We start from the raw sequence: 21,752 nt of genomic DNA, 5'->3' as shown, positions 1-21,752 counted from the left end.
TATTTATTTTTTTTTTGAGACGGAGTCTCACATCTGAGACTGCACTCTCCCATGCTCGGCTTCCCAGCCCAGCCCACGCAGGGGCGTAGCGGCCGCCAGTCAGGCCCATCTGGGCCCACCTTCCACCAGTGCATTCAGACTCCTCAGAAGGGGTTTAAAAAAAATACGCACACTCCAAGAAGGACCCCAGCTCCAGGCAACAGGCCCACCTCTAGGCTGTAATCTTGGCTCACTGAAACCTCTACCTCTCGGATTCAAGCGATTCTCCTGACTCAGCCTCCCAAGTAGCTGGGATTACAGGTGCGCGCTACCATTCCCGGCTAATTTTTGTTTTTTTAGTAAAAACGGGGTTTCGCCATGTTGACCAGGGTGGTCTTGAACTCCTGACATCAGGTGATTCCCCTGCCTCGTCCTCCCAAAGTGCTGGGATTACAGGCGTGAGCCACCGCGCCCGGCCCTTGGATGCGTTTTAAACAGCAAGTACGCAATGCTTTCCTGACAGGAATGTTAAGTCCGTCAGGAAATCCACATATGGGTGTTAAGTAGGCTAAGTACCACATACAGATTAAAATCGAAAGAGCCGTCAACCCTTATTTAATGTAAGCAGTAGACCCTAACTTCTTTCTTTCTTCATCTCAGTGGGACATCTTGAGATTTTTCTTCATTTTGTACATTTTAGAGTCACGTGCTCTATAGTCATGGCCTCAAGTCAGCACCTGCTTGGAAGGGGGGTCTTTGGGGTTGGGGGTGGTGCTAAAAAAAAGACTAATTTGGCTGGCAAGTTAGTTAAAACGTTGAAAATATTTTAAAACTATCAGGGCTATATTATGGAACAATTGCGAAATTCACATGGATTTCAAAGTTTGAAATACATGCCTTCGAAAATACATCTTGTTTTTAGAGGCAGCTTCTGCTATTTCTCAGGCTATAGATGCTATTTTCTTCACCCACAGGGGTGCTCGAGAGTACCTTGCTTGACAAGCCTGGGTGCTGAACAATTGCAGCCGCTAGCTAACATGATCAGATTTTATTTTCAGTAGGTTTCTCTGGCCAAAGTGAGGCGAATGAATTGGGGTAGTAGGGGTAGAGAAAGAAACCTGTTGTGTCTGTGTAAATTAAAGTAGCACCATGCGTTTGAAGAAAATGGGTAAGAAAAGGTAAAATAGTAAAGAGGTAGGTGGTAAAGGATTTACTAATCAGGTCAAAGGGAAGGGAGGAGGAAGAAAAGTCTAGAATGATGCCCTGTCCAACACACACACACACACACACACACACACACACACACACTTCTTGTCTGTTTGTTCTGCACTTGTATCCTAGAACTTAAAGTAAAATTAAAAAAAAAAAGTCAACTCCATCTTAAGATGTCTATAGCTGAGGAAATAGCTTAATGATACCTGGAAGGACAAATTCCTATGACAGTAGAATGTCCAGATGTTCCAATATTGCATAATGCTAAATGCCTTTAAGGTAATTATAGTCATGCTTTCACGTACTTACGCATGGAAATGCCAAGGATACCTTTCTTTAAATTAACAAAGTACTAATTTTTTTCATTCTGTTAGCCTACTTGCACGTAGACATTGCTTAGCTTACCTTTTACATAGATAAGACCCCTATCGAATAAAAAACAAAGAGGAGGCATTCCTCCTCTTGCTTTCTGAGGACGCTCTACTCTGTAACTGAGTAGCTTTCAATAAACTGTTGCTTCTCATGGCACTCTGTGACTCGCCTTACATTCCTTCCTGTGCGAGATCCAAGAACCCTCTTTTAGGATCTGGGTCAGGACACCTTTTTCTGGCAACACTCAGCCTTGTTCACCTGAAAGTGTAACTAAGGTAGCAGCATGACTCTGTTATTACACAGGCTTGGGGAGAAATGAAAAATCCTGTTATAATAGTTCTGCATTCTATGACAGATACCCCAAAGGCATTTTATTCCTTTGAAGCCCCTGACATCGTCAACCTGCTTATTCTTGAAGACCCTTAGAGTTGCCCTCATCCTGAGACAGTCTTACTCATTTTATCTATCTATTCTACCTACCTATCCACCTACCTACCTGATACATTTTCAGAGGCCCTGAGAAATCTTCTTAGTCTCAACCCTTCACTCATCTGCTCAGTAGTAGGTAAAACTCCTTGCACGAAAGTCAAGAGCTTCAAATCTCAGTTTAAGAGCTTTGTATACTCCCAGAAGAGGGAAACATTTGACTTAAATTCAGCCTTAGCTATAAGTGATTGGTGTAAGACCCTATTCTAACAAGTGGGTTTTCTTATCAGGAAAGATGGTTGAGAGCTTGAAATGGCTTCTTCAGGGTTTCTGAAGGGGCAGCCATGGGCCCAGCGTGATGCCAAAAAGACAAATGCCCATGATTACACAGTAAAGTCACTGTGTTCTGATGGCAAGAGGCACAGTTAGGGATTCACCAATGCAAGTTTGATTGGTAGATCATGTTCCTAGAAAATCCTGTCAAGGAGTCAAAGAATGTTTAGAAAATGCATTTCTTGTGACATTCTTTCTGTAGTTCACGAAGTTATGAACTTCTTTTAAAGGTTTATATTGTATATGAGAATGTGCTGTGAAAAGCTAAAAGACATACAAGGCAGGTTAAAATGATGAAATCAGGAACAAGAAACTGTTTTCACCTGCTTTTGCTTTTTTGTTGTTGTTGTTTGTTTTTGTTTTTGAGACACGGCCTTGCTCTGTTGCCCAGGCTGGGGTGCAGGGGGGTGATCTGGGCTCACTGTAACCTGTCTCCCAGGCTTAAGCGATTCCCCTTCCTCAGCCCCTCAAGTAACTGGGACCACAGGTGCACACCACCACACCGGCTAAATTTTGTAATTTTGGTAGAGATTTTTGGTAGAGGGTCTTGCCATGTTGCCCAGGCTGGTCTCCAACTCCTAGGTTCCAGGGATCCTCCTGCCTCCGCCTCCCAAAGTGCTGGGATTAGAGGTATGAGCCACCACTTCCAGACGCCTAACTTTCTAAAAGCTGAATTTTAAAAAAACCTCCACATTGCAGGATAACTCTTCATTCTGCTACTCAAAGTGTATGCATCTAATTTCATAGCAGTAACACGATACTAAGCATTCAGGAGAAGTTATAAAACATCAAAGTTCCAAATGAACTAACAAAGGACAAAAATTAGAAAACACAAATGGAAGAACATGAAAACAAAAACAGAACACTCAAATCAATTTTTCTTAAACTTCAACTTTATTTGGAGCAGGAAATTTTTCCTTACCTAAAGTTGACATTTTTAAACACCTTAGGACAAACTATTTAAAAAGCAACATTTTTATTTCAGAAGGGTCTTGCTTAAGTGGTTACTCTGAATTCTTCTCATTATTATGAATATTTGCTTTATAAATAAATATATTGTCAGTTACTCCATTGTAATCAAATCAGGTGACTAATTGCTATCTGTACTGAGTTATCTGAAATCAGAAGACTTGATGCAGGTCATTTAAAATTCACATTAGCACAGTGTCTATAAGAAATTGATAATACAGATTAATGTGATATTTACCTCCAGTTTGTCTTCCTAATGGTTTCCATGAGAAGATCATCACAATAAATTATATAACAGTACAGTACATTTGGTTGGAAATTGTAAAAATAATTCTAAAAATTAGCTACATATATTATGTTGCTACAGTATGGTTTAAATGATATAAAATAATTAGTATGTCAAACATCTTCTTATAAACATATTGCTTTTGGTCATACACTGAACTGAAATGTACAGCATAAATTCCTTTTTTTCATCTGCTGAATGGCACAAAACAATGGCTTGATGGTAGGGAAATGCTACTTCATGAGAAAGCATGGTGCCCATCAACTCCAACAGTACCTGTATGTGCACTTAAAAATAAAATAATTCTTATTTTGTGTTGTCTTGATTGCATACAATTTTTGATAACTCCAGAAGATGACATAGTGTTACCATATTAGATGTATATAGTCCTTTAGGCAAGAGATAAATTTAAAAAATTATTTGAAAATCAAGTTTCTTCCAACATAAATTTTATCATACATGAGCTGGGTGAGGGCTTGGTAATTAATGGAATTTTACTGTAAAATGAACAATCATGTTAAGAGTAGTTTTTATGCAAATGCAGTTTTCCCTGCTCTGCTGGCTCTACCTGGGGGACCTCGATACCCCCACAGCGCACCTTTGTCACTGAACTTCTGTCTCATTTCAGCACGAAATGAGAACCAACCCTGTATCATTTCCTGACGTCCCAGTAAGCTTTCTGACTGTAAATGAGGTATAGTCCTGATAGGTACAGTTACAGGTATATCATTTCTGTTGGTGTCTTACATTACATTTTATAATTCTACAGTAACAAAAAATAGAGGTCACAAGTAGCATTTTGTTTTCATATAACAAGAAATGGCTGCACAGATTCTCAGTCAGAACAAAAACAGAGAGACAAAAGAAATGGTTACTATTCCCTTCTATAGCGCATAGGTTTTTTACACAATTGGTCCTTTACCCATTTCAGAGAGGGGGAGGAAGAGTACTTCACAGCATTTGCTAGTTAGAATTTGTTTTCTCCATCTTTTAGTTTTTCTCAACTGCACATCAGCTACTTGATTTTTTTATAAATATGTTTGGCTTCCCCAGGGAAGTTGTTTGCTGGTAAACAAAGGAAAGTGTAAAAGGAAGAAAGCAAAGTATTTTCTGAAGTTGGGCCCTATAAAGTATTAGAAGAAAAACAATTTTATAATGTGTAATAATCAGGTAACTAGGTTTTTCAATTAAAAAATGTAATGACCTTATATAAGCTAGATTACCGAGACTATGGTATTAAACAATCCATTTGCTCCTCTAAGGAATATTTACAATTTAAAACCTGCTTTCCAGCAAGCTGGGCAAGGTTTCACATTAATTTACTTTTCATATATAATACAGAAAATGAAAATAAATATTAACCTTATAGTAAAGGACTCATCTCTGAAAACACATTTTCTGATGCTTTAGATAATGAGTTGAGAATATAATACAGAAATGAATTCAGCTTCAAGTTGTGCTTGCATATATATTTTCTGAAGCTTTGCTGCCAGCTTGTCAACAGGAAAAGACCACCTATCACATCCACATCCATTATGTGCTTTTCTCATGCCCCTAGGGACCACGGTGCTTGGTCAAGTATATTTTTGAGTCAGATTCTCCAAAGCGTAAATTACTCTCTGATTTTAGGTTAAGGCTCTTTGGAAGCCATGGTAATTTGTTCAGAATGAATGCAACATATTATTAATATACCAAAGCAATAATTTACCAAGTCATTAGGTTGAACCATATGAAAGTGTCTAGATTCATTTCACCTATCATTTTAACCTATAAAAATGATCACTTGGCTGGATGCGGTGGCTCATGCCTGTAATCCCAGCACTTTGGGAGGTGGAGTAGGGTGGATCACGAGGTCAGGGGATCGAGGCCATCCTGGCTAACATGGTGAAACACCATCTCTAATAAAAATACAAAAACTAGCTGGGCGTGGTGGCGGGCACCTGTAGTCCCAGTTACTTGGGAGTCTAAGGCAGGAGAATCGCTTGAACCTGGGAGGTGGAGGTTGCAGAGAGCCAAGATCACGCCACTGCACTCCAGCCTGGGCGACAGAGTGAGACTCCGTCTCAAAAACCAAAAAAAAAAAAAGATTACTTACATATGGTTCAACTTGTCATTATCCTGGAACCAAGAAAGTAGTTTGAGCCCTAGGAGAATATGAGTCAATACACTGTTCAGACTGCATTGCGTTCACTGATGGTGACCTTCCCTCTTGCCTTTAAGGCAACCATAAGTGAGCCAAATGTACCATATAGAGGTGGATGAGACTGGACCTTTTGTCTTTTTCTGTCTCCAAACTGGCTTTGTCATTTTCAAAATTGCTGTAAACATTCCTCTCAATGGAACAGCCTCTGCCCAACAAATAGAGTTCTCATTCTTGAAAGAAACTACACCAGGGTTAGGAGATCAAATGTGGCACGTGACTGTGACTTCGTAGATGAGTGGAACCTCTGCCATAACTCTTTCTGCTCCCCAAATTGTCCTGAGAATTTGGCTAGGACAGAAGATTAGTCATTGACTGCTCCTAGCCAGATCTGGAGAACCGAGCTAGGTGCAAAATTCCATCTCAGTTACTATAATCAAAAACTTTCTGCTGCTTTGATACTTAGTTTTTTGGCCATGCATCTTGGCAGGAATGTAAGTTTGATTGACTGTGTTAAGCTTCATGTTGAGAGCCTTTTGAAACAAAAAGCTCTCCTTTTATTGGTACACATACAACTTGATTTCAAAAGTGGAATAAATTAGAATACAATGGCATAGAATGATTAAGCTTGGTTTCATGTGATATCTGCAACCACATTAAAGGGTGTTGAAATGGTTTTTTAAAACGTATTTACTTAGAGTTCTTTCATCTGGGGAACAAAAGTAAAACAAAGTGAATTATATAATAGTCCTTTCAGAACAGCAGAGTGGTATCCAAAAATCAAACCAATGACCTGTTAAGAAAAGCAGAGGATCACTTTTCTAACAACAGTCCAAGAAGGCCTCAAGTACCTAGTGAGCCACACTTAAAATTTAACCACTTCATAAATATCTGCACACATTGAGTAAATAACCCTCTATCACATAGCCTTAAATTGCACCCCTGTTGCAATACTGCATTAATATTATTACATTTTTCAAAGTCTGTAGAAAATATTATCTGGAACCCCAAAGGAAAATCAATTAATCTTTAAAAAGTTCATTACAAAGTTGACTGTATAAAATGCTAAAACATAATCCATATATACAAAATGCTGTTGTTTAAGAAAATAACGGGACCCAGTTTTAGAATAAAATAATTTTATACAAAAAAGCGTACTGCATTCAAATCAATATTTTAAAAAAAACTTTAAAAAAGAATATTGACATGTCTTAGTTCAGAAGAATAACTATAAAGTGTTGATTTGCTTTTCTGCCCTCTGTACATCTTGCAGGAAGAACACCAGTCAGCTGAGGGAAAGTGTCCTGCTTCTCCCTATGTAGAGATTCATCACCAAGGCAGATAGTCATCGCCGAGACGCGTACTTGGAAGCCCAGTCTGTCCGGCCGTGCACTGGCTGGGCGGCTGGAGGCCGTGGTATCAACCCAGGAGTGCTTCTAGGCTGGGTGTGGAAGAATGGTCGCCCAGGATGAGGTCTCAGGGCCTTCAGGGAGGAATAACCTGCAATGAAAGAAAAAGGCCGGCATGACTGATAGGGGGCCAATGCAAGTAAAGTGCAAATAAATGCATTTTGGTGACAAAAACATGAGAAAATAAGGAGTTCATTCAAGAGGAGCATCTTGTCTCCTACTTACAATCTTCTCTACTGCAGTTAAAGACAACGTTTTAAAGTTGTCAGGCTAAAAATAATGGCATCATTCTTGACCCCTCTTTTTTTCATATCCCACATATAATTTGTCAGGATATCCTATTAGTTCTACCTTCCAAATATTTACAGAACCTGGTAACTTTTTACCAACTGAACTATTGCCACGCTGGCCCAAGCTAGCATCATTTCTTACCTGGATAATTTCAACATCCTCCTAATTGGATTCCCTGTTTTCTACCTTGCCCTTGCTTCAGTCTCATGACAACAGCAGCTTGAGGGAGCTTGTGGAGATGGCTGTCAGATCACCGCACTTATGGACTCAAAGCACTCCAGGGACTCCACGTCACTCAGAATCCATGACAATGTGCTTACAGGCATCATATCGCTCCTGACCTCATCTTGCTACTCCCCTTCTCACTCCTGTCACTCCTGCACTCTGGCCTCCTTGATGCTCCTTGAATTTGCCAGGCCAGTTCTGCCTCAAAGCTCAAGCACAGAAGAATCTCCTGTCTGGAAAAGCCTCACTCATAACGCACGCTTGCTCAATCACCTCCTCCAGGTCTTTACTCAACAACTCCTTTGCAGTGAGCTCTTCTTTAGCTAAAATTGCAACCTGTACCCCACACTCCAGCCCCCACAATCTCTACCTCCTGTCTGCTGTATTTTTCTCCTTAGCACTAAGTCAGTAAGCATCTGACTTACTATATGTTATATAGCACTTATTTCGCTTACTTATTGTCTGTAGAGTGCAAGTTTCATTTATTGGTGGATCCCAGGCCTAAAACATGCCTGGCACAAAGCAGTTGTTGAGTAGCCATTTGTTGAGTCAATTCATGAATAATTTAAAATACAACTCACCAGGGGAAGGGTCTGGAATAGGTGCCAGGTGTACCCTCTGCATAGCAGAACCTATTTCTTTTTTCAGAAAGGAAGGGACATAGTTTCCAGTCAGTCCACTAGAACTTGTAGAGCTGGAACCAACTGATTTGAAAAAGCAAAAAGCTCTTTACTACAAAGACATGTACCCAGGACACCAACAAGGTTAAATAACAGTACTGCAGAGCAATAACAAACTAAGTTTTTACTTTTAGGGAAAAGAGCAAATCATGATGAAAATGAGTTCAGAGCCAAGCATCCCACCATACCACCCTGTCAGAAAGACTGCAAGGGTCAAAGACAGTGCTGCTCCCGTGGGGGCAACCAAATAGAGGGTGGGTTGGTTGTGAAATTTTTTTAAAAAAGGGAAAGGTGACATTTGTTCTTTATTTTCTTTTGTAAAAGTAGATTTAGACTGTTCTAAAATTTGCTTTTTTCACTCCATAATATAGAATAGTTGTCCTTCCATGTCAGTACATATAAATAACAGTACATATAAATAACACAGGTTATATTCAATTATTTAGCTGTGACAAGTAATTACACACTAAATATTCTTATCCACATCAGAAGAATTAACCATTTTTTAAAATATTAAATACCTTCACTTTTTATGTCATTTCCACATGAGAGTGCTTTAAGGGCAGGGACTGTATGCTACTCCTCTTTGCATTCTGGGGAGGATAACGGAATGCCTTGCATATAGCAGATAATCAATTAAGATTGGATAGGTGAATGAATATAATTCTTATTATTTAGGCTTAAAGGTACACATGGAATAATGAAGACTGTTATTATTGCTCATTATAGAAACGGAAGTTCTAACCATTAAGAAGTCAGTAAGTGGTAGAGTTGCTCTGTTTCCACAACACAGAGCCTTTTCAGCAATTGCTTAAGGCAGAGTAGGAAACACAGTCTAGAATGCCTGTGTGAGGAGTTGTGTTGGTCAGCTGGGGTGTATTTTGCACTCTGGTGAATGAAGAAATATGAAGAAAAATGGGAAGAGAATTTGAACAGGTAAGTCACAAAAGAGAAAACTTATAGTCAATAAACACAAGAAAAGGTGATGAACCTCATTAGTAAACAGGATATGCAAGTTTAAACCACAATAGATACCATTTCACACTCATCAGATTAGCACAAATTTTAGTCTTGACAGTACCAAGTGTCATTAAGGATGTAGAGCAACTCCCATATCCCTCTGGAGAGCAGTTTGGCAATATCTGTGAAGCTGAAGATGAGCACACCCTTTAACCTAAAATGTTGACTCTGGCCGGGCATGGTGGCTCACACCTGTAATCCCAGCACAATAGGAGACCGAGGCGGGTAGATTACCTGAGGTCAGGAGTTCGAGACCAGCCTGGCCAACATGGTGAAACCTGTTTCTACTAAAAATACAAAAAAAAAAAAAAAAATTAGCTGGGTGTGGTGGCACACACCTGTAATCCTAGCTACTCGGGAGGCTGAGGCAGGAGAATTGCTTGAACCAGGGAGGCAGAGGTTGCAGTGAGCCAAGATCGCGCCACTACACTCCAGCCTGGGCAACAGAGCAAGACTTCATCTTAAAATACATAAATACATAAAAATAAATAAATAAAATAAAATAAAATAAAATAAAATGTTGACTCCTAGTTCTCATACCCAGAGGAATCCTCACACATGTGCATAACAATAGGGGTACAATAATCATTTCAGCACTCTTTCTAATAGCAAAAATTACAATCAACTTATGTATTTATCAAGAAGAGAAGGCATACATAAATTATGGTCTATATAATGTTATGGTGTTGTATAGATGTATATTGTATATGTTATATATGAGATATATCTCTATAATTGCTACACATATATCTATTTAAATACATGTAGCAGTAATCCAAGATTATGTTCAAATAAATTTTAAAACCTGCAAAACCACACTATGAAGTTTATACAAACCTAAATAAACAGCCGATCAGGCTGGCATGTGGGGAGGTAAGGGGAAACAGGGAGGCGGGAAAGGCACAGACACTGGGCTTCATGTGTATTTGCCAGGTTTAACTTTTTTTTTTTTTTTTTTTTTTTAAGACACAATCTCCTCAGGTTGGAGTGCAGTGGCACGATCTTGGCTCACTGCAACCTCCGCCTCCCAGGTTCAAGTGATCTCCTGCCTCAGCCTCCTCAGTAGCTGGGATTACAGGCCTGCTGCCACCACGCCTGTAGAGACAGGGTTTTACCATGTTGGCCAGCTGGTCTCAAACTCCTGACCTCAAGTGATATGCCTGCCTCAGCCTCAGCCGGGCAAAGTGCTGGGATTACAGGCATGAGCCACCACACCTGGCCAAAGTTTGACTTCTTAAGCTGGGTGGTGGCTACACAGGTGTTGCTATATTATCTCCTTCTTTTTTGTATTCCTTAAAGTAAACAAACACCTAATGGATGAGGGCAGTGCACTTGGAAGTGCAGAGGGGAAGCAGCACATAGCAGGGGCTGCCTGTGTGAGGGAAAAATGATGCAGGAAATGCCTCTACTGTGAACAGGGTTGGTCAGCCTTGGGACTCAGGAAATTCATTCATCCATTTAACAAAAAAAGTGGGGAGGGTCTTCCAAACTGTCCACCTTCCAACTAGAAAGGATCTTGATACTCTGGGCCTGCGGCTGGGTCATCAGAAGGAGGGGACAGGCTGGAACAAGGCAGACACAGCCAAGGGTGACTTCCACCTCAGGAAGAGGGTGTCTGCTGCAGCCAGGGCCTTAGCTGTCAGGCCTAGTAGGAGTCTGTAAAGGTATTTTTGTTTTTCCCTTGAGCCAGCAAAGACTATGCTCTACTCTCCAGCTACCCTTGAAGGCAGACTCCCATGGGAGCTGGCTGAGTCCCGAGGGACCGCTGCCAAGAAAGAGAGGAGGGTAGGGCTGGAAAAGAGGACTGAGCTTTCAGACCACAAAGGCCCCTGTGCTTCCAAAGCTCGTCCCATGGCTCCTTTTGCCCACCTTGCTGCATCCAGGGAATTTGCTTTTTGCCATTTAGGGGTTAATGATCATTACTCACCTGAATTTACTTTGCTGATTACTGACACTGTCCCTGAAGATTTTCCAGACAAGCCAGAACTAGACCATGGATTAGGTGGAATAAAGTCCTTGCCTGGATTCGAGAGTATGCCGTTTCTTATATTGATGCCTAATAGAGAAGAAATGATTTTAAAATGCAAAACACACAATGAATCTTACACCAGACTACAAAGATAAAATTAATGCAGAACTCAATTTGTCAAAAACTTCTGTATGATGCAATAATCAAAGCAAAAACTGACTGTGATGATGTCATCTGACAGATGTCCGAGGAAAGATATCTCACTGGTGGGTGGCCCAAGAGAGGCCTCTTATGCTTCTACCAATGGATCTGTCCCACGTCTTGACCCTCTGGTGCCATCCTGGGCTTCACTGCTACTGGACATGCTATTCTTCCCCTTCACAGACCACTTCCTTTCAGTCACCTTTTCAGTTTCTTCTCCATCCCCCAACCCCAGCCTCCAACTCTGCAGCCCTCTGCTCTCCTCTTTCTGTCTTGTCCCCAGGGTTCCATCTTCTCACCCGACCTGGACCATTACTGCCATCGTATGCTGATGACTCTGATATGTACGAGGAACCCTCACCAACTGTTGTCTCTCACACTCAAGGCCTCCCAAAACAGGGTTGCCTTGACCCTGACCTCAAGACAAAAGCCACTTTTCATCCAGATCACTCCCATTCCCACAGGCACTGCGGCTTTTTTCCAGAACTGAAAGTTTAAATTCCCCCTTTATCCTTCTTCTTCTTCCCCTACAACCAAAAAGAAATAAAATAGCTCTCTGATTCACTCCCTGCTCCTTTTTGCCTGTGGTCACTGTAATTCAAGGCTTGGCCCCTCATACTGGATCACTCTATACCTGTCATCTGGATCTCTCTTCTTCCAGCTCACCCTGGGGCCTGTCAGGCCAGTCTTCTAAGAACAAAATGTCAATCCTGATGAAGTCTAGCAATCTTTAGAAGCCACATTCCCAATCAGAGGGTAGGAATTTCATGCATCAAGAGGGCCTGCCATTCTCACCCCATTCCTCCCTTCTGACTGCACCCCAGCCTGTGCCACCACCCCCTCTCACCTGGACGACAGCTCCAGCTTGCTGGCCCCTCCCCTATTCAGCATACAGGTGTTGATACAACCACATCACTCCTTCAGTTAAAACCCTTCAAGGACGGCCGGGCGCGGTGGCTCAAGCCTGTAATCCCAGAACTTTGGGAGGCCGAGACGGGAGGATCACGAGGTCAGGAGATCGAGACCATCCTGGCTAATATGGTGAAACCCCGTCTCTACTAAAAATACAAAAAACTAGCCGGGCGAGGTGGTGGGCGCCTGTAGTCCCAGCTACTCGGGAGGCTGAGGCAGGAGAATGGCGTAAACCCGGGAGGCGGAGCTTGCAGTGAGCTGAGATCCGGCCACTGCACTCCAGCCTGGGCGACAAAGCAAGACTCCGTCTCAAAAAAAAAAAAAAAAACAAAAAAACAAAAAACCCTTCAAGGACTTCTCATCACTCATGAAGCAAAATCCAAATTTCTTACAAGGCCCTAAAAGATGCCTCATACTACACACTACGTCACCTCCTTTCTCACTACACTCTGGCCACACTGGCCTCTGCCGTTCCTCTCACAGGACAAGCCCTCTCCTGCCTCCAGACCTTTGCACTCACTGTTTACTCTCTCCCTGGTGTGCTCTGCCCTCAGCTCTCTGCACATTTGGTTCCTTCTCATTCTTTGGGGGCCCAGCCAAGTTGCTTATTGAGACCATTCTTTAACAATCTGTGATTACTGTGTGTCTATTTGTTAAAGTCTCTCTCCCACCACTAGCATATAAGCTGTGTGAGGGTGAGGATATTGTCTGCAAAGCTGCTGTATAAAGCCACTGTGTAGACTACAGAGTGAAGGAATTCCCCAGAGTTGCGTGACCCAGTGGCCCTGCCTGGCTGTTTTGTTTACAATAATATTCGCAGTGCTTGGCACGCAGTAGATGCTTAATACATATGTACTGAATGAATGATTCACTAATGTTGTAAGTTTGGAATATAGAAAATCAGAAGAGAGGCTTGGGTACCCACCAAACAATAGCATTGACATTTAACCCCTGTAGTACTGCCAGGATGGTGTGACTAAGCTCCCACCCTGGTTTCCCTAGTGGCCATTTCCCCTAAACCTGGTCTGGTAGAGGAGCCTCAGACATGCTGCCCAGCTTTTGCCAGTTCCTCCCTCCCTGGAGGCTGGACCCAGTTTCCTATACCATATTTCTTATCTTGGGTGACTATAAAAGATAAAAATGTGAGGCCTGGGCCCAGGCACGGTGGCTAATGCCTGTAATTCCAGCACTCTGGGAGGCGGAGGCGGGTGGATCACTTGAGGTCAGGAGTTCAAGACCAGCCTGGCCAACATGGTGAAACCCTGTCTCTACTAAAAAATATAAAAATTAGCCGGGCATGGTGGCGGGCAGCTGTAGTCCCACCTACTCAGGAGGCTGAGTCAGGAGAATTGCTTGAACCCAGGAGGCAGAGGCTATAGTGAGCCGAGATGGCGCCATTGCATTCCAGCCTGGGCAACAGAGAGACTCCATCTCAAAAAAAAAAAAAATAAAATAAAATAAATAAATATATAAAAGTGAGGCTTGGGCTTCAGCAAATATTTCTATGATGTTCCCCTCAGTTCTGAAGGGAAGCCCCCTAGTATCTGCCTTCTAAAACAGAACCTTCGTGAATGTGTGATTGCAAGGACAGGGTTTCTTATTAATAATAAAAGTAAAGCCAAGTCATTTATATTACCAGGCAAGTATCGAGAGTGCTTCAAATAGTGTTGCTTCGCTGCAGATCTCAGGGTGGGCGTGTCTCGCCGCTGATATGACATCTGGGTGGGGGCGCTGTTTCCTGTGCCCACAGGCTCAGAGGGCTTCAGGTCCAAAACACTCTCAAACCTGAATGAAGAGAGCATGGCTTGGGTCAGCATGAGAGACAGTGTGTATCCACAGATACATACCGATAATCTCACAAATCCCAGAATCAGTCTGTTTACAAATGTGAGCAGCACACTTGCCTGCAGAGAGTGTCATCACTCTGTCTTTTCTTGTTTTTCAGGTCAATCCTGCTGAGGGATGGACTGAAATCCAAGTCATCCAAGTCAGCCCAATCATCTGAATCCTTTGTTGACCTGGAAATAAGACCCCACCTTCTCCTACTCTTTGGCTTTATCTCACCATTTTTGTGCTCCAGGCCAGCTGTGATTTTCTGTGTAAACAAATTGGGTTGGGGGGAAGCAATATATGGCATTAACAGAACTCATTCATGAGTAATATCCATTCTGAACTTCCTCTGCTACACAAAGGAGGCTCCTGGGGCATAACATAACTTATCTGAAGGGGCAACTGTGGAAAACACATTCCCAGTCTTTCTGTCTCACTCATCCTTCACGGATCACATCGGCTGCCATCCATGGAGAATGTTAAAGTTGTATAAAATAAGAATAAAAAAAATTTTAAGATACTTCTCACACACCAGGAAGATGGCTAAATTCATACTCAGTCTCATCCTAGATGAGTTAATACGATCTCCACTATTATAAATATGGATGTAAGAAATTAAGGTTAAGATGTCAGTTAGCTTGTCCTTCTATAGAAATCAATGCAAACAATGTTTTTTTTTGCCTTCTCATTAGATATGGTTACTATCTCTTAGCTATAAAGAATTAGCTACAACAGGACATTTCCATACACACACCACTTCTAAACTGTGCGCTGCAATAAAGTGAGCAGGCCGGAGATACCACCCTTGCAGCTTCTGGCAGTGTCTCACATCGCAGTGGTTGGGAGCCAGCACTCAGCAAATACTAACTGACACAGAAAGTGCCACTTTTTCATAAAGGATAGACAGTTGGCCTCTTCAGACAGCACTGCAAAGTTAATGAAAAATAGAACCCCCTGGCAAGTTATTATTTTATTGAATCTAACACTCATTGTTTTCTTTTGAAAACCAGCCCAAGAGGAGCAGAAAGATCTGGGCTCAGTTAATAGCCCAGCATTAACAGTATCGATTAACAGCAATAATGTGGATAACAATCTAAAAATATTAATACGGCACTTTATGCTTTTCAAATCATCTTAAAAACATCATGACCTTTGATCCTTATGAACAACCCTGTCTGGTAGGTAAGACATGTACTATAATCTTCCTTTTACAAATGAGGAAACTGAGTCCATAGGGATTAATAACAATTACTAACCTTTACAGAGTTGTAACTAGGTACCAGGTATTATTCTACATTCTTTTCAAGTATTAACTCATTAGTCCTCAAAGCAATTGTATCAGGTAAGTACTATTATTATCCTTATTTTACAGATGAGGAAAATCAGGAGCAGAGCGGCCAGATCACTTGCACAAGTATCAAGCTACTAAACAGCAGAGCTGAGATTTGAACCCCTGGCAGTCTGGCTGCAGAAGCCAGCTCTCAACAACTACCCTACACTGCCCCCATTAGTGACAACGTTATTAACAGGCACAGCCAGAACTTGAATTTAGATCTTTCACTCCAAAGCCAAGTGTCTTTTCACAATTCCATGCTGTTGCAAACATAAATCTACCATGATTGCACTCTGTATAACGAAAAGAAAATATTTCACCCAATAATGGGGTCAGAAGAGGAATAAACAGACACGAAGCTCACTGGTGAATCTGGGCTGCTCACCGACTGGGGATTCTTGTTGTGAAGGGATGGGAAAAGCAACGGGCTTGGCTTGTCCTCCTGGAGATGGCTTGGGTGATCTGTCCTGGAGACCTCTGCTTTGTAGGGGTACGTGAGATGCAGAGGGGGCTGGCTGGCTTGATGTTGTCGTGAAGAAATTCGTGTGTGTGGCTTGGTTGGCGGCTGGGCAGGAGGGACTGGCTTAATATGAGGAGGTGGGCCTGCCTTTTCCAGGATGCCTTTCTGTGGTTTTTCTGAATCCTGAAGGTTCTGTGTGGTGCTGCCTAGTGGGTGTCCAACTTGGAAGTAAGGATATCGAAGTGCCTGGAATGACAAAAAAGGCTTTAGGAGAAAAATCTAGCCAGGAAAGTTACCACTGTCTTGATTACTGGGCTATATTTCATTGTGACCAGTTTACTACTGTTTCTTAGCCCAACTAGAAAACAGCATCTTGAATTTTTAACACCTCTTGTGATTTTTCTTATCTAAGATACCATAAAATATATGTAATGATTGCAACACAAAGTTATTTATATATAGTAGTCAGTTACACTGCTGTTACCCTGGCTACTTCTAAAAAGCATTCTGGATCAACACAGATCCTGGTTTTGTAACTTATTTGCTATGTGTCTTAAATAGGGTATTTCATCCTTCCAAGCCTATTTCCTCATTCCACAGAAGAAGAAAAAAATAATATAAAACCAAAAGAGCCAAACATAATGATCCTGGAAGACTCTGAAGAATTGAGTACAAAATAAGCAGGCACATATGCTTTTATTCCAAAAGTGCCAGGAGTGTAACACATGATATAGTTAACCCTTCCCTATCAAGAACAAAACCATGTCAGTTGTTCTAGATAACTGAGTTTTCTGGATGGCCAAGAGATAACTTAAAGTTTAGAGGTTTACAATTCTTTCTGAAATATTCCCTGTATTCTCTTGTCTTTTTGAATGAAAGTTATTAAGCATAACATAATCTTTCTGAGTAGGCCTGGGACAGTTAAAAACATCTGTAATGATTATATGCAAGTGTAGATACAGAGGCAATTAATGGGAATAGCCTGGTAGAGGTCCCAGACTCTAGCATCTATTATAACTTGAGAGCCTTCTCTGTAGTCACAGACATTTTTGCAAGTCTTAACTGATTTGGGGGGTATTTTTAGCTTTTCACACTATTCTTAAAAGCATACATTCCTCTCTTGGTTCCTTGCTACAGAATCTTTTTCTTTTCATTTCTAATATGCATCCATTAAAAAACTGGTTTCATCGAAAAGCTTCTTCTCTGCCCTTCAGCCAGTTGTGAATTTCACCACCAGAAGTGCATTCCTGAGAGCTTTCCAACCCTTGAGCCATCCAAAGCCTTACGACACCAAACTGTAGTTCTTTTTTCCTTCAGCTTTCGGAAAAATTGCTTTTCTACACTCCTTAATTATTCCTCCAACTATCATCTCTCCAGCTATCACAAATTCTACCACCACATTGGCACTTTCTTCAAATACCCTCATCACTCTTCTTCTCCTGAATCATCTTCTCTGATTAGAATTGGTCGCTTATGTGATCCTCTGAGCAAAGTAACTGTCAGTGAGACAAGTTGAGAAGGAGCCAGATGTAACTACCACAAAAGGAGGCTTGCAAGAGGCCTGTGAGTGATAAGAGACCACAGCATTACTATACCTCTTTTGGGTATATTTCATTATTTAAGTCTAAGTGGCCCATGGGAAGATGGATTGGGAAAGCAGGAGCTATGAAATCAGTGGACCTGACTTCATACTTCAGGTCAGTTGGTTTAATTGTAGTTAGTTGCACTATTTGAACTAATTAGCAGATGAGTTATTACAGCAAATTGCTTAAACTTTCCAAGATTGAGTTTTCTCACTTACAGAATTGAAAACAATAATGCCTGTCTCATGCAGTCTTCATTGGATTAAAAGTCATATAAAATATACTCAAGCATTTGCACAGTGTAAAGTGCTATGAAATGCTAAGTGCAGTTACTATCCTAGCTCTGTCTCATCTGTCAATCTTTTTAGGTCATGAGTCAGTTGGACTTTACATAACAAGAAGTTGCCTTTCAACAACCAGTACTGGCTTATAAACCAACTACTATATAATTGAAACTCTTAGAGAATAGATTTGAAAACATTCTCCAAAGACAGATAAATATATGTTTATTTCCATTTTCATATAAATGGTGATGTATCATGTGAATTATATGCCCATTTTCAAAGCAACTGTATTGTTTACATCGTAACTACTTTATACTCAGTAAGTTTCAAACTATTTTAAGTTCTCATACCTTGTATATTACACCATTAGTGGTATTCTGTACTATTTCTCACCCATAATACTAAATGTTAAATATTTCCTGTGCAATTTATAGAAATTATTCAGAGTTAGATATGAACTCCATAACAGAAGAAAATGGAAGAAAACCTGACTAGCCGTTGGTCGTTTCTTGGGATCCCACTGAAGCATGTCTCTCAGGAGCTGGATTGCTTCACTGCTAGCATTGGGAATCAAGGTCTTTAAGTTATTGGGTACACACTGTGGCCAACGGAAGTTCATTGCACTTGAAAGTTGATAGCCTTCAGGCCAGTCAGTCTGAAAGAAGGAAAAGATAGAAAATCTTGCTCAGCCAATTGTTGTGATATAAGTTTATATTCTGGCATGTGTGCCTCAAATGGAAAGGCAACCATGCCATTACCCACCCACATTCATTAACCACCCACATTCACTACCGTGGCACTGTGTGGAATGAGACATAGATTTGGATTAATAGAGAGACTATCAAGATCATGAAATTGGGGGAATAGTGGAAAAGACACTGGATTTGCCAACTTGTTTAATAATCTTTACATAAGATAGTCCATCTCTTAAGATTTTGGGATTGAAACAAATTAATATTTCCCCAACTGTGTTCCATGAGACAGAGGTTTTTGAAACTGCAAATGAGATATTCTTTTGGAGAAAACAAAATAAAACAAAATCCCGTTCCTGGATAAATAAATTTGTGAAACTCTACCTACGCTATCTTCAACTTGATAATTCAAATTACACATGTGAAGACCAGCAGCAAAGAAAGGTGTTTCACCCAGTCTCAAGCTTTCCACTTTTTCATGCATCATTTCTGTGGGACACTAAATGCTGGAGTGAATGATGGAAAATGCTAAAGAAATGGTCTTTAAGGTTCCTTCTAGTTCTAACACTCTACTATTTTATAACACACAGCCTAAGGTAATTGTTCCTCCACTCTTTTTTAAAGCCAAGTGGCAATACATATAGCTTTTATCATTCATTCACTTGACAGTTCTGGAATGCCTACTATATGCTTAGTGTTGTTGGAGATCCAAAAATGATCCAATATAAATCCTGTGCTTAAGAGTATTACTGTTCTTAAAAGAGAAAAGAGTATTTATTTAAAAACAAAGTAATAATGCAGAGTAAAAAGTGACAAAAGCTGCAAGAGAGGTACAGGTACAGACATGCAGAGGAGAAAGATTCCAGCATTGGACTCAGGAAATTTTCTTGAAGAGGTGGCATTAGTAATTCATTCAAATGATTAAAAAATTTTTTTGAGGATCTAGTTTGTACCAGCAATGGTGCAGGGACCTGGGAAAATAAACGTACAACAAATCTTTGTCCTGAGTCAGCTTACGGTCTAAGAAACAACTATGTACACAAATAATTATATTAATAACATACGACACAGATGAAGATGGGGAGGGGATTAGAGAAACAGTGAGGAGGGAGATTACTGATGGCCATGTGACAGATATCACTCAGGCAGAGGGTGTTATGTGCAGAGCACAGAAGCAGGGAAATTTCAGGGCATGCAGCTGTTAGGGGTACATTTGTCATTCTAGGCACTTCAACAAATAAGGCTGGACTTGAAGCCAAGAGTTCAAGACAAGCCTGGGCAACAGAGCAAGACCCTGTCTTTACCAAAAAAAAAAAAAAACTAGCTGGGCACCATGGTTTGTGCCCGTAGTCCCAGCTACTTGGAAGGTTGAGACAGGAGGATCGCAGTTTTTTTTTTTTTTTTTTTTTTTGTAAAGACAGGGTCTTGCTTTGTTGCCCAGGCTTGTCTTGAACTCTTGGCTTCAAGTCCAGCCTCATTTGTCATTCCAGGCACTTCGATATCCTTACTTCCAAGTTGGACACCCACTAGGCAGCACCACAGAGAACCTTCAGGATTCAGAAAAACCACAGAAAGGCATACTAGAAAAGGCAGGCCCACCTCCTCATATTAAGCCAATCCCTCCTGCCCAGCCGCCAACCAAGTCACACACACGAATGAATGAAGTGAGCGATAGGAATAGGAGTTACGAGGCTGGGCAATGGGGAGTCAACCAATACTTTTATGAGGGCAAGTCAGTACCAGAGCTGTTCTTAAGGAGGTTGAATCTGGCCACAGACTGGAGAAGAAGCCAGAGTGAAAACACTTGAAGGCAGAAAGATGGGGAAGATGCCATTAGACACAGGTAGGTGACTGCGGTCCAGTCTGTGATGTCAGCAGTGGACTTGAAGGAACAAGAGCCACGTGAGATATGTAATGTGGCAATATTCAACAGGATTTACCCACCAGCCGCTTGGATGAAGGGAACGGGGAGTAGGAGAAAGATAGAAGGTAAAGCTGAAATTCAGCTTCAAGGTGGGGGCTCTGGGATTATGATCAGACCACAAATGAACATGGAGAATGAAAGAAGGAAGCTAGTAGGGTGGCAAACAAAAGGCAATGATGAGTTTGAGGTGATGGTGAGGGAGTCAGGAGAAAATCCCGTACAGAGTTATAAACATGTGAGTGGAGTAATAATGGAGGGAGGCAGGGGCTAAGGATTACATTCAGGAGACTTCTGAATAGGCATAAGAGTTGTAGCAATGAGAACTGAGAAGTTCTGCAAGGGAGGCGAGATGATATAGAGAGGAGGGCAGAAGGAGCCATGACAGATGTCATACTTAAGAACAGGAGGAAGAAGAGAAGTCGGCTGTGTCTGAGAATGTGGGCAGTGGAGAATGACTAAGGTCAAGAGAAAGAGTCTAGAATGGGCAGGTGCTCAATCGTGCCAGTGCTGAACAGGGCTGAGAGGAGAGAGCATGGCAGGCTGTTGGCTTTGGCCCACCGGCCTTTGTTCTGAATCATTACCTTTTTTGGTGTCCCCAGCACTTGGCAAATTTTGAATATCGTGTCAATTTCACTGGCTCCAGGAAAGAGCGGCCTGAGGGTGTAAACTTCTGCCATGATGCAGCCCACGGCCCAGACGTCAATGGGGGAGCTGTAGTTGGTAGACCTCAGGAGTACTTCTGGAGCCCTGTACCTGGAGGAACAAAGGTTAACTGCTAGCTATTGCTTCCACTGCTCAGACATTAAATTAAATAACAATCAGTTCTCAGTGAGGGGGTGTATATGTTCCTATTTTCTCTCTAGTTCATTGTGGTGTAATGGAATTGTGAGAACTTGGCAATTGCCGTGGGTTGCTGTTGACAAGTAGTGCCTCTCTAGTTCACAATATTTTCTATTGAGCATTTCTCTACAGGAGACTTCTCTATGGCATCTTTGAGAAACACTGGAAAAGTAAGAATTAGGAAAAAAGAGAGAAAAGAGAAAGAGGAAGGTAAAACTAAGAGAGAAAGGGAGAGGAAGGAAAAAACCTACAACTTGTGTGTAGGCTACTTGGTCACGGCAAACTGCTTAAATCAAATTCCCAGTGTCTCGAAGTTTTCACAATAGCAATTAGATGGTTCTCAGACAGGTCTTTGCAAAATATTTTACACAATTCTTTTGGG

General features: G+C 41.4%; 1 protein-coding gene across 4 annotated transcripts in view; it reads right to left on the bottom strand.

Moving 5' to 3' along the window:
* Window positions 1-3,197: 3,197 nt before the first annotated feature.
* Window positions 3,198-21,752, bottom strand: part of CILK1 (ciliogenesis associated kinase 1) — a 40,119-nt gene continuing 21,564 nt past the window's right edge. The window contains exons 6-13 of one of the 4 annotated variants that reach the window (XM_005552734.4): window positions 21,112-21,283; window positions 18,402-18,569; window positions 15,952-16,293; window positions 14,329-14,519; window positions 14,061-14,209; window positions 11,270-11,398; window positions 8,224-8,346; window positions 3,198-7,217 (exon numbers count right to left, since the gene is read on the bottom strand). In XM_005552734.4, coding sequence (XP_005552791.3) covers window positions 7,063-7,217; window positions 8,224-8,346; window positions 11,270-11,398; window positions 14,061-14,209; window positions 14,329-14,519; window positions 15,952-16,293; window positions 18,402-18,569; window positions 21,112-21,283 — 1,429 coding nt within the window. In that variant the 3' untranslated portion in view covers window positions 3,198-7,062. The remainder of the gene's footprint in view (window positions 7,218-8,223; window positions 8,347-11,269; window positions 11,399-14,060; window positions 14,210-14,328; window positions 14,520-15,951; window positions 16,294-18,401; window positions 18,570-21,111; window positions 21,284-21,752) is intronic. The other 3 variants (XM_005552739.4, XM_005552738.4, XM_074037817.1) reach the window with 3 other exon arrangements.

The sequence above is a fragment of the Macaca fascicularis genome, chromosome 4, assembly GCF_037993035.2.
Source record: "Macaca fascicularis isolate 582-1 chromosome 4, T2T-MFA8v1.1".
In the NCBI taxonomy this organism is placed as follows: Eukaryota; Metazoa; Chordata; class Mammalia; order Primates; family Cercopithecidae; genus Macaca; species Macaca fascicularis.
Note: the sequence above shows the minus strand (reverse complement) of the source record. Positions and strands in the feature narration are given on the sequence as shown.